At 49.8% G+C, this 12,265-nt stretch overlaps 1 protein-coding gene across 2 annotated transcripts in view; it reads right to left on the reverse strand.

Moving 5' to 3' along the window:
* Nucleotides 1–6: 6 nt before the first annotated feature.
* Nucleotides 7–12,265, reverse strand: part of ASXL2 (ASXL transcriptional regulator 2) — a 48,169-nt gene continuing 35,910 nt past the window's right edge. For both annotated transcript variants that reach the window (XM_069973202.1, XM_069973203.1), the window contains 7 exons: nt 10,668–10,783; nt 10,230–10,371; nt 9,909–10,072; nt 8,293–8,389; nt 5,801–5,906; nt 3,861–4,488; nt 7–3,197 (listed from right to left, as the gene is read on the reverse strand). In XM_069973202.1, coding sequence (XP_069829303.1) covers nt 1,053–3,197; nt 3,861–4,488; nt 5,801–5,906; nt 8,293–8,389; nt 9,909–10,072; nt 10,230–10,371; nt 10,668–10,783 — 3,398 coding nt within the window. In that variant the 3' untranslated portion in view covers nt 7–1,052. The remainder of the gene's footprint in view (nt 3,198–3,860; nt 4,489–5,800; nt 5,907–8,292; nt 8,390–9,908; nt 10,073–10,229; nt 10,372–10,667; nt 10,784–12,265) is intronic.

The following is a 12,265-nucleotide window of genomic DNA, read 5'->3' on the forward strand; positions in this document are numbered from 1 at the left end:
ACCTGAACGTCTGGGAAAAGTTTGAAGAACGTCGCTTCTGAGGCTTCTGTGAATAAGGGAATGCAAGTGGAAAACAACGGCCTACGACACACACCACAGTCTGACGCAGGAAAAAGGCTCACTAGGATTTCCCTTCACCTCCTCTATATAAGGCCTCAGTCAGCAGGCAGAAGCCCTTGAGGCCTCTAGGACAAGCAGAAGGGGATTATGGCTTTTTAACACACACAAAGATTAAAAATTGACTGGAAAATTAAATAATCACAGTGTTATCCATGAATATCTATAGAAGGCTTCCTGTAATATTACCACACCCGATGCCGAGTGCGGCTCAAGTCATAAGTGCTTATCCTTTAACCAAAGTGCTATCTGGATCAAGACTCAAAGAAGCTCCAGCATCGGCAATGTTATGTTCTAGATGGTCCGGCTTAGCAAACCCCACACTGTGTGCTCACATATGGTCAAAGCAGGTCCTGACTGCCCTAAATACAGCAAGAACCATCATATCAAAATGGCAGTCAAGCTGGTCTGGATCACCCTATACACCTAAAATACAGGATGTACCGCCAAATGGTGGCCAGACTGTTTTGGCTCTCTCAACATCATACAGTGAAAGTCCTGCTAGCCCCAAACTACGTCCTCATCGGAAATATTAGACAGACCTTCCTAGATTCCATTGGGGCACTGATTTTAGGTAGCTTAAAATTATTGCTTAGGTTGGGGATTCCATATCTCCCATAGTGCATACACTAGAACAAGGGAGTGTAACGGGATAGTGACTTGGGACATATTGCTTCAGTCTTTGGAAATCTGGTCTTACATCTGTAACCAAAAAAAAAAGTATGAACACTCGTGTATTATTTACAGTATTAAGTGCAAACTTATGTCATGATTATTTAGGGTTGTCGAGAACCCTACAACGTACCCGGTAAGATCTTCATCAATAAAACTATCTAAAGGGCTATGCTGGCCAGAAGATGACCCACCACAAGGGTATACCTTCTGTCAGAAGGTAAAACTTCTATCCAGAGCTTTGACCCAGAAAGTGTTGGGGGTCACCGTACCACCAGACAGGAGACACACAGTTTGGAGGGGCCAATGCAGTCGTCGTGGCAGAATGCACCGCAGCCCTTACACATGATCATGGCTTTGAGCCGACAGTAACATTTGGAAGGTGACACTTCCATACTGCCATCATCGGTGAAAGCCTGGACAGAGATGGGTTGTTCGTAACCACCAGAGCCTACACTCTGACTGGAAGGGATTGTTGTCACAGTCACAGAGAAGGACACAACATTGTCCGTATTTGCTGGATTAAAATTTCCGGTTGTAGGGATGCCAGACCTACTTAGGTCTTCTGGTGATGTGGAGATGTTGATGGTACCACCATAGCCAGATCCAAGCAAACCGGTTGGATTCCCACAAGTCCTTGATGTCTGCAATAACTCAGGATGGGGTGACCCAGATGAAGCATGGATCCCGAACATGTCAGAATTATGTTTCAACCTGACCCCCAATACATTGGCCATTTTGGCCTGGGCAGCGTGTATTAGATCTCGGGCTATATCTGACTCGTTGTAAATGTTACCTCTCGTGACAAATTGGACTGTTTCTTTCACATCAAACGTTGGAAGGAATTCACTGTTTGCTGTCTTTTGAGGTTCAGCCTTTGGAGATGTTGTCATTCCGGATGTGACCAATGGAGATTGACACTCGTCAGTCTCAGTGTCCTCCGCTCCACTCTCTGTAATAGACTCTGTTTTACTCTCCACATGCTCAGGATCAGTCACAGAAGTATCGACTGTGCTGTCTGGAGCAGTTTGTCTACACGCCTCCGAAACCCTACCGTAGGTTGAGATGTTAAGCAGATAATGTCCAGACATGGCCGGCTTGGATGTCCTTCTCCCAAGAAAACCGAGCATGAACCTCTGAGAAATGTTTTCCCTCTGGGAAACGCTAGGGACTGTACTAAAATCTGACGGGTTTGTGTTTTCTTGCCAAACCTTCTTGACAAGAGTCTGTAACACCTGCTCCTGGCTCGTGTCATGCTCCGCAGGACCTTGAATCGGATTGTTACCGTAACCGGTCAAATCTTTACCTGAAAAAAGTTGCCATATCCTTTGACCTGAAGGATGTTGTCGGTTCTGGCACAAAAATTTCTCTAGCTGCTGAGCCGCTGTATTGGGTGGTCGCTCTGGTTCTTCCCTACCACAAGGTTCTGACCCATGATGTCTTTCAGCGGACGTCAACTGCACTTTTGTTAGCGGCCTGGGCATGATTTGCTCTAACGGGACCTTCTTTCCTTGAAGAAGCTGAGTGACTAGTGGATTATTTGCAGGTATGCTAGAGCTGGACTTGCTGAGCTGCACACTACCCAACCGTAAAGGCTTCACGCTTGGGTTGGGTGCTTGGGTGGATGGTACCTCATCAATCCCATGGGTTGTGGTTCTCGACTTTATGAAAAACGTTTCTGGTTGTGGCTGAGATGGGGCTATCCTTATAGCAGACACTGGTAATGGGGCAAGTATTTGCTGGCTTCCATTATCAGCTTGTGCTCTCCTTGTGCTTTGCATTGTCGTGCTACCCGTGCCTTCGAGAGTAGGGACCCTGTCGATCTTGAGGGAGTTTCCACCGGCTGTGGTGTTCCCAATCCCAGAGGGCTGTAAGGATTTATCTGCTGTTACCAATCCCTGAGTCACTTTTCTTCTGCTGATTGAGTCGTTTCTTTCTGTGCTTTGGGTGACACCTTTTGCAGTTTCGTTACGGTTGAGTTGATGGGAAGTAACCGTGAATCCGGGTTGTACACAGGGTTTTTGCAGTAGCTGTGTTCTTGCTGGACTGTCAGCTGATGCCTGCACTGGCTTCTTGACCTCCCTTTGACTTTGGTTATCTGGTTTTGAGGGTGAAGTTCCCCTTTCACTTCTCCAGCTTCCAGTATTTCCCAAGTCCAGTACTCTGTCCCCAATCTCTCCTCTAGGCCCACCTTCTGGGCCTCCTCCTGGTCCAGGTCCGGGGACGGAGCCTGCATGGGCTGCAACGGCCGCTGCTCTCTGTGCACGGGCCAAGCGAGCCTTCTCCTTGATGTCGGCAAGCGTGCGGGCTCCGGTTCTGCCAGGACTGGTACCGGTGATGGGAAATGTGGGCCTGGGAGAGACCTGACTGCTGGGAAATGGCTTTGGAGTGAGCCACGCAACCGGAATCTGGATCACAAAAGACAGAGTAAGAAATGCGTTAGATGTCAGATAGCGAGACTATAAATTCACAGACAGCTAAACTTAATGTTTAGGAAACCAAGAAAAAGTCTATGATCGGTGAAACCAAAACCGAGACATTCCGAAACATTCTCTACAATGTAATACCGGACTACTAGAAGTATAGGGTCGCTGCCTATAGGTGGCACTAGGCAGACAACTTTCTTACTTCCGGCCTAGAGCTAATTTGCATAACATTTATTCAGGAAACATTGCACTTGACACACCACAACCCAGCTGGACCTCCACAAGCAGAATCTGTACCGTGTGTGTGTGTGAGTAGACTTTTTAGCTTATCTGCATAGTACTTCCCAGGATGCAACGCAGCCCCACCTACTTCTCCATAAGGAGAATCAGTACCCTTAATCCCAAGCATCTTATGTATGATACTTCAGTTAAATCTTTCTCTTCAGGACATGTTCACACTGGGTCACATGTGGACATGTCCTGAGAAACCTGCGACCCACCAGTTGCTGCAGAACTACAAATTAATGCCTGGGCAGCCTTGTTGAGGTATGATGAGACTGGTGGTTTTGTAACAGCTGGAGGGCCACAGGTTTGACACCACTGCTATATGACATCCACCATAATGTTCCATCTTTGGTGTCTTACCTTGAGTGGCGGCACCTTTTGCTCGGGCCTGTGCGGCATCGGTGGTGACTCGGTGGGAGGCTTACATAAGGCACGAAACGACTGCTGGGGCTGGCTGACATCCATCATACGTGGACTTTTCCCAGGGGCAGCCAGGTGGTCCTCCCCGACCTCCAGGCGTCTCTTGGCCCCGATGCTCAGGGTCCCATCAGTCTTCTCTGGGGACTCACTTTGGGAGAGGTGGTCTTTACTCGCCATTGCTCTTGGGGATTCTACAGGGGTCGGGCTCTTTGGTTTGATGGGGGTCACACAGGTATGGCTCTTGGGCTCCAGGTCTTTGGACTCACAGTTGGATGGAGCCTCCATAGTGGTTTTTTGGTTCTCCTTGACGTCTTGATCTTTATCTTCAGGAGTAGTCTCATGGCTGGCCCTCAGGTTCCGCACCTCGGGCTCTCTTATGGCTTCTGTAATTTCCTGATTGTCCGGTAGGTCTTCAGTCTTCACGAGCGGCAGTTCTTCTGCAGGGGGGCTTATTGACGTGTCTCGGGCAGGATCCATTGTGATGTGTACAATGGGTGGAGACACCTTCTCCTCGACCCCATGATCGTCTGCCATCATCTTACTCAGCTCCTCTTCACTCAGACCAGAGCTTAAAAAAAAAATGGTGGACAGCTTGTTAGTAAAGCACCATGGTGGGGCAACTTGGTATGAGCTACGACCCCACAGATCAAGTCTATCCTATAACAGCTTTACACAACCAACCTGACCTCACTGCTCTATCTATAGCCTGAGCTCTCCACCCTCACCAAGATCTCTGCTTGCTGTCACCTAGGGCTGGGCGGTATACCGTGAAAATAGCGATACCGTCTCTGGCGTCGGTTAACCAACCTCAACTTTGCCAGGACGGTATCTGCGGTATTTCACAGTTTTGGGTGCTTTATGTGCAGAGACGCAGGGATGCCAGAGCTAGGCAGGACGTGGCTTCGCAGCCCCGCAGCCTCGGGGTGTCCTGCACTCTCCTACCCGGGCAGTACAGACCGGACTGCTTCTGCTGGAGTGACCGCTCTGCCCCCTCCCCCTCCAGTCACTGCCGGGCCGCCCATTCAAACAGGGCGCGCAGAGCAGTGACCTGGAGCCAGAGCGGTTCCCAGGCTCACAGGAGGAAGGGGGACAGGTCCCTATACACACAGGGGGAAGGGGGACAGGTCCCTATACACACAGGAGGAAGGGGGACAGGTCCCTATACACACAGGGGGAAGGGGGACAGGTCCCTATACACACAGGAAGAAGGGGGACAGGTCCCTATACACAGGAGGAAGGGGGACAGGTCCCTATACACACAGGAGGAAGGGGGACAGGTCCCTATACACACAGGGGGAAGGGGGACAGGTCCCTATACACACAGGGGGAAGGGGGACAGGTCCCTATACACACAGGAGGAAGGAGGACAGGTCCCTATACACACAGGAAGAAGGGGGACAGGTCACTATACACAGGAGGAAGGGGGACAGGTCCCTATACACACAGGAGGAAGGGGGACAGGTCCCTATACACACAGGAGGAAGGGGGACAGGTCCCTTTATATATATATAAACTATGTACACACAGAAGGAAGGGGGACCTGTCCCCTTCTGTGTGTACATAGTGTATATATAGCGACCTGTCCCCCTTCCTCCTGTGTGTATGTAGCTGTATAACTCTGCTGAGACCCCCTAATAAGGACAAATATTATTATTATTATTATTATTATTATTAATAATACTAAATTCACTGAGTTCACAGAGTTGCTGCTCAGTGAGTTCCTTTTTTTTTTTTAAACTTAAACAAGTGGGTGTGGCTTGCAAAAGGGGCGTGTTATATTTATCGTCCAATTATCGTTACAGCAACTACATGTGCGATAAACCGCGATATTGATTTAGGCCAATATCGCCCAGCCCTATTGTCATCCCAACTGGACTTACTTCTCTCCATAGTAACTCTCATAGAACTGCTCCTTCCAGGACTCCACCTTCTTCTCCTTCTCGATCTCCTGACGAATCCTTAGCTGCATCTCCGGGGTGAATTCACCTGTAAGACAATATATAAGGGTATAGAGAGACTGCCTACCAAGACTGAGAGAGTGCAGGAGAGTGCTGGGGCTACAGAGACTGCTTACCCAAGACTGAGACAGTGCAGGAGAGTGCTGGGGCTACAGAGACTGCTTACCCAAGACTGAGACAGTGCAGGAGAGTGCTGGGGCTACAGAGACTGCTTACCCAAGACTGAGACAGTGCAGGAGAGTGCTGGGGCTACAGAGACTGCTTACCCAAGACTGAGACAGTGCAGGAGAGTGCTGGGGCTACAGAGACTGCCTACCAAAGACTGAGAGAGTGTAGGAGATTGCTAGGGCTACAGAGACTGCCTACCCAAGACTGAGACAGTGCAGGAGAGTGCTGGGGCTACAGAGACTGCTTACCCAAGACTGAGAGAGTGCAGGAGAGTGCTGGGGCTACAGAGACTGCTTACCCAAGACTGAGACAGTGCAGGAGAGTGCTGGGGCTACAGAGACTGCTTACCCAAGACTGAGACAGTGCAGGAGAGTGCTGGGGCTACAGAGACTGCTTACCCAAGACTGAGACAGTGCAGGAGAGTGCTGGGGCTACAGATACTGCTTACCCAAGACTGAGACAGTGCAGGAGAGTGCTGGGGCTACAGAGACTGCTTACCCAAGACTGAGACAGTGCAGGAGAGTGCTGGGGCTACAGAGACTGCTTACCCAAGACTGAGACAGTGCAGGAGAGTGCTGGGGCTACAGAGACTGCTTACCCAAGACTGAGACAGTGCAGGAGAGTGCTGGGGCTACAGAGACTGCCTACCAAAGACTGAGAGAGTGCAGGAGATTGCTAGGGCTACAGAGACTGCCTACCCAAGACTGAGACAGTGCAGGAGAGTGCTGGGGCTACAGAGACTGCTTACCCAAGACTGAGAGAGTGCAGGAGAGTGCTGGGGCTACAGAGACTGCTTACCCAAGACTGAGACAGTGCAGGAGAGTGCTGGGGCTACAGATACTGCTTACCCAAGACTGAGACAGTGCAGGAGAGTGCTGGGGCTACAGAGACTGCTTACCCAAGACTGAGACAGTGCAGGAGAGTGCTGGGGCTACAGAGACTGCTTACCCAAGACTGAGACAGTGCAGGAGAGTGCTGGGGCTACAGAGACTGCTTACCCAAGACTGAGACAGTGCAGGAGAGTGCTGGGGCTACAGAGACTGCTTACCCAAGACTGAGACAGTGCAGGAGAGTGCTGGGGCTACAGAGACTGCTTACCCAAGACTGAGACAGTGCAGGAGAGTGCTGGGGCTACAGAGACTGCTTACCCAAGACTGAGACAGTGCAGGAGAGTGCTGGGGCTACAGAGACGGCTTACCCAAGACTGAGACAGTGCAGGAGAGTGCTGGGGCTACAGAGACTGCTTACCCAAGACTGAGACAGTGCAGGAGAGTGCTGGGGCTACAGAGACTGCTTACCCAAGACTGAGACAGTGCAGGAGAGTGCTGGGGCTACAGAGACGGCCTACCCAAGACTGAGACAGTGCAGGAGAGTGCTGGGGCTACAGAGACTGCTTACTCAAGACTGAGACAGTGCAGGAGAGTGCTGGGGCTACAGAGACTGCTTACCCAAGACTGAGACAGTGCAGGAGAGTGCTGGGGCTACAGAGACTGCTTACCCAAGACTGAGAGAGTGCAGGAGAGTGCTGGGGCTACAGAGACTGCTTACCCAAGACTGAGAGAGTGCAGGAGAGTGCTGGGGCTACAGAGACTGCTTACCCAAAACCGAGACAGTGTAAGAGAGTGCTGGGGCTACAGAGACTGCTTACCCAAGACTGAGACAGTGCAGGAGAGTGCTGGGGCTACAGAGACTGCTTACCCAAGACTGAGACAGTGCAGGAGAGTGCTGGGGCTACAGAGACGGCCTACCCAAGACTGAGACAGTGCAGGAGAGTGCTGGGGCTACAGAGACTGCTTACCCAAGACTGGGACAGTGCAGGAGAGTGCTGGGGCTACAGAGACTGCTTACCCAAGACTGAGACAGTGCAGGAGAGTGCTGGGGCTACAGAGACTGCTTACCCAAAACCGAGACAGTGTAAGAGAGTGCTGGGGCTACAGAGACTGCTTACCCAAGACTGAGACAGTGCAGGAGAGTGCTGGGGCTACAGAGACGGCCTACCCAAGACTGAGACAGTGCAGGAGAGTGCTGGGGCTACAGAGCCTGCTTACCCAAGACTGAGACAGTGCAGGAGAGTGCTGGGGCTACAGAGACTGCCTACCCAAAACCGAGACAGTGTAAGAGAGTGCTGGGACTATAGAGGCTAGTTACCCAAGACTGAGAGTGCTACAAAGACTGTTTATCCAAGTCAGAGACAGTGCAGTAGAGTGCGGTGAGCTGATACACTGTATATTAGACCTCTCGCTTACCTTCAGACAGCCGCTCCTTCCAGCCCTGAGACGCTGACGTGAAGAACTCGTTGTTGAGAGCAGAATTGTTCAGTCTCAGGAGACCGTCCGGTCCGGCCTGTGAGGAAAGCGGCAACAATGACTCCTACTTCCAGGCACCATGAGGACCCCCGACTACAGCGCCATCTAGTGTGAGGACATCATACCCCCCCCCCCCCCCCATCATGTATACAGGGAGACAGCGCCATCTAGTGTGAGGACATCGTATCCCCTATCCTGTATACAGGGAGACAGCGCCACCTAGTGTGAGGACATCATACCCCTCTATCCTGTATACAGGGAGACAGCGCCACCTAGTGTGAGGACATCATACCCCCCCCATCATGTATACAGGGAGACAGCGCCATCTAGTGTGAGGACATCATACCCTCTATCCTGTATACAGGGAGACAGCGCCATCTAGTGTGAGGACATCATACCCCTCTATCCTGTATACAGGGAGACAGCGCCACCTAGTGTGAGGACATCATACCCCCCCCCATCATGTATACAGGGAGACAGCGCCATCTAGTGTGAGGACATCATACCCTCTATCCTGTATACAGGGAGACAGCGCCATCTAGTGTGAGGACATCATACCCCCTATCCTGTATACAGGGAGACAGCGCCATCTAGTGTGAGGAAATCATAACCCCAATCATGTACAGGGAGACAGCGCCACCTAGTGTGAGGACATCATACCCCCCCCATCATGTATACAGGGAGACAGCGCCATCTAGTGTGAGGACTTCATACCCCCTCTATCCTGTATACAGGGAGACAGCGCCACCTAGTGTGAAGACATCATACCCCCTATCCTGTATACAGGGAGACAGCGCCATCTAGTGTGAGGACATCATACCCCCTATCCTGTATACAGGGAGACAGCGCCACCTAGTGTGAAGACATCATACCCCCTATCCTGTATACAGGGAGACAGCGCCATCTAGTGTGAGGACATCATACCCCCTATCCTGTATACAGGGAGACAGCGCCACCTAGTGTGAGGACATCATACCCCCTATCCTGTATACAGGGAGACAGCGCCATCTAGTGTGAGGACATCATACCCCCCCCCCCCCATCATGTATACGGGGAGACAGCGCCATCTAGTGTGAGGACATCATACCCCCTATCCTGTATACAGGGAGACAGCGCCACCTAGTGTGAAGACATCATACCCCCTATCTTGTATACAGGGAGACAGCGCCATCTAGTGTGAGGACATCATACCCCCCCCCCCATCATGTATACGGGGAGACAGCGCCATCTAGTGTGAGGACATCATACCCCCTATCCTGTATACAGGGAGACAGCGCCATCTAGTGTGAAGACATCATACCCCCTATCTTGTATACAGGGAGACAGCGCCATCTAGTGTGAAGACATCATACCCCCTATCCTGTATACAGGGAGACAGCGCCATCTAGTGTGAGGACATCATACCCCCTATCCTGTATACAGGGAGACAGCGCCATCTAGTGTGAAGACATCATACCACCCTATCCTGTATACAGGGAGACAGCGCCATCTAGTGTGAGGATATCCCCCCCCCCCATCCATAGCCCTCGTCTCCCCCGGCCCTGTGATGGGCTCACCGGACAGTCCACCTCGGGCAGCAGTCGGAGCAAGCATTGCTGGCAGTCCCCCGGCAGCAGGGAGAAGGTGTGCTTATTGATCAGCGCCCGCAGGTTGGTGTTCACCAGGATGGAGTCCGGCGTCTCCACATCGATCTCTGCTCCTTTGGTCCTTTTCAAGTGTCCTGTGAGAAGAACAGGAGACACCTGAGACCTCCGCAGCTTCCTCTGAGTATATATATATATAGATATAGCCTCCCCTGACACCATGCAGGGCGTCACACCTCCCCTGACACCACGCAGAGCGTCGCACCTCTCCTATCTCCAGGCATGGATACATACTGTGAGCGGCGGTGGCGGCTGGTTTGGGCGGGGGGAGGTTACTCGCACTTTTCACAGTCTTCAGCATGAGGTGCGGACTGGACGGAACCGCAATCCCCGATCTCCTGCGCTCCTGCTTCTTCTGCTGCTGCTGCTTCAGAGCCTGCGGGGAGAGACCGCATCACTGTTATAGCTATATAGAGTCTACTGATAACAGAGAGCAATAGATGGTAGTCACACGTCCTACACACAGTCCCTGCCCCACCGGATATGGCTGATAACAGAGAGCAATGTCCTGTGATCACCCAGATGTTGTGACAGAGACTGGAGGCAGAAGACAGGCTGAACCTCCCCAGATACATAGAGTAGTCACTATGAGAACCCCCAACATGGATGATGGAAATGATAGACGAGGAGGTGAACAGCCCCCCGACGTGATGAACCCCTCCCCCACATTACCTGCTTCAGGGCCTTCTTGCTGAGCTTCTGAGATGGGGAGATGACTTTACTCGCAGGGATGGGGGGAGATGGACAGCTCGACTGGGGGGAGGATGGCTGGGAGAGTCTAGATGTAACTACAAAACAATGAGAAACAGAACAATGTGTTATGTCTGCCACAAAGAACCGCATGGCGACCAGGAACACAACAGTATGGCGGAGCGATGAGGGACGGAAATAGTGAAGAAATACACCTACCGACGTGATCACACAAATACAACTACTATAATACTGCTCCTATATACAGGAATATACTACTATAATACTGCTCCATATATACAGGAATATAACTACTATAATACTGCTACTATATACAGGGATATACTACTATAATACTGCTCCTATATACAGGAATATAACTACTATAATACTGCTCCTATATACAGGGATATAACTGCTATAATACTGCTCCTATATACAGGGATATAACTACTATAATACTGCTCCTATATACAGGAATATACTACTATAATACTGCTCCCTATATACAGGAATATAACTACTATAATACTGCTCCTATATACAGGGACATAACTACTATAATACTGCTCCTATATACAGGGATATAACTGCTATAATACTGCCCCTATATACAGGGATATAACTACTATAATACTGCTCCTATATACAAGAATATAACTACTATAATACTGCCCCCTATATACAGGAATATAACTACTATAATACTGCCCCTATATACAGGAATATAACTACTATAATACTGCCCCTATATACAGGAATATAACTACTATAATACTGCTCCCTATATACAGGAATATAACTACTATAATACTGCCCCCTATATACAGGAATATAACTACTATAATACTGCCCCCTATATACAGGGATATAACTACTATAATACTGCTCCCTATATACAGGGATATAACTACTATAATACTGCCCCCTATATACAGGAATATAACTACTATAATACTGCTCCCTATATACAGGAATATAACTACTATAATACTGCTCCCTATATACAGGGATATACTATTATAATACTGCTCCTATATACAGGAATATAACTACTATAATACTGTCCCTATATACAGGGATATAACTACTATAATACGGCTCCTTTATACAGGAATATAACTACTATAATACTGCTCCTATATACAGGAATATAACTACTATAATACTGCTCCTATATACAGGAATATAACTACTATAATACTGCTCCTATATACAGGAATATAACTACTATAATACTGCTCCTATATACAGGAATATAACTACTATAATACTGCTCCTATATAACTAGTATAACACTGCCCCCTATAGATACAGAGCAGTATAGGATATGAGGCTGGTAGTAATATTATGATGGACAATCTGTGACTGTAGTTATAAGGATCGGCTACACTTGCGGCACATCTCCTTACTGATATGTTGCACTATGTGGCGACACTTCTTGCAGCACCATCACCTGATCCAGTACAGTGCGGTGATCTCCTCTCTGTACAGATGGCGCCCCCTGGAGGATCTCTCTATGTACAACTCTTCAGGCCCCTGCTTTGTCTAGACAGCTGCTCTCCAGGAAGGCAGGAGGC

Source organism: Dendropsophus ebraccatus, chromosome 6, assembly GCF_027789765.1.
Source record: "Dendropsophus ebraccatus isolate aDenEbr1 chromosome 6, aDenEbr1.pat, whole genome shotgun sequence".
NCBI classification, from domain to species: Eukaryota; Metazoa; Chordata; class Amphibia; order Anura; family Hylidae; genus Dendropsophus; species Dendropsophus ebraccatus.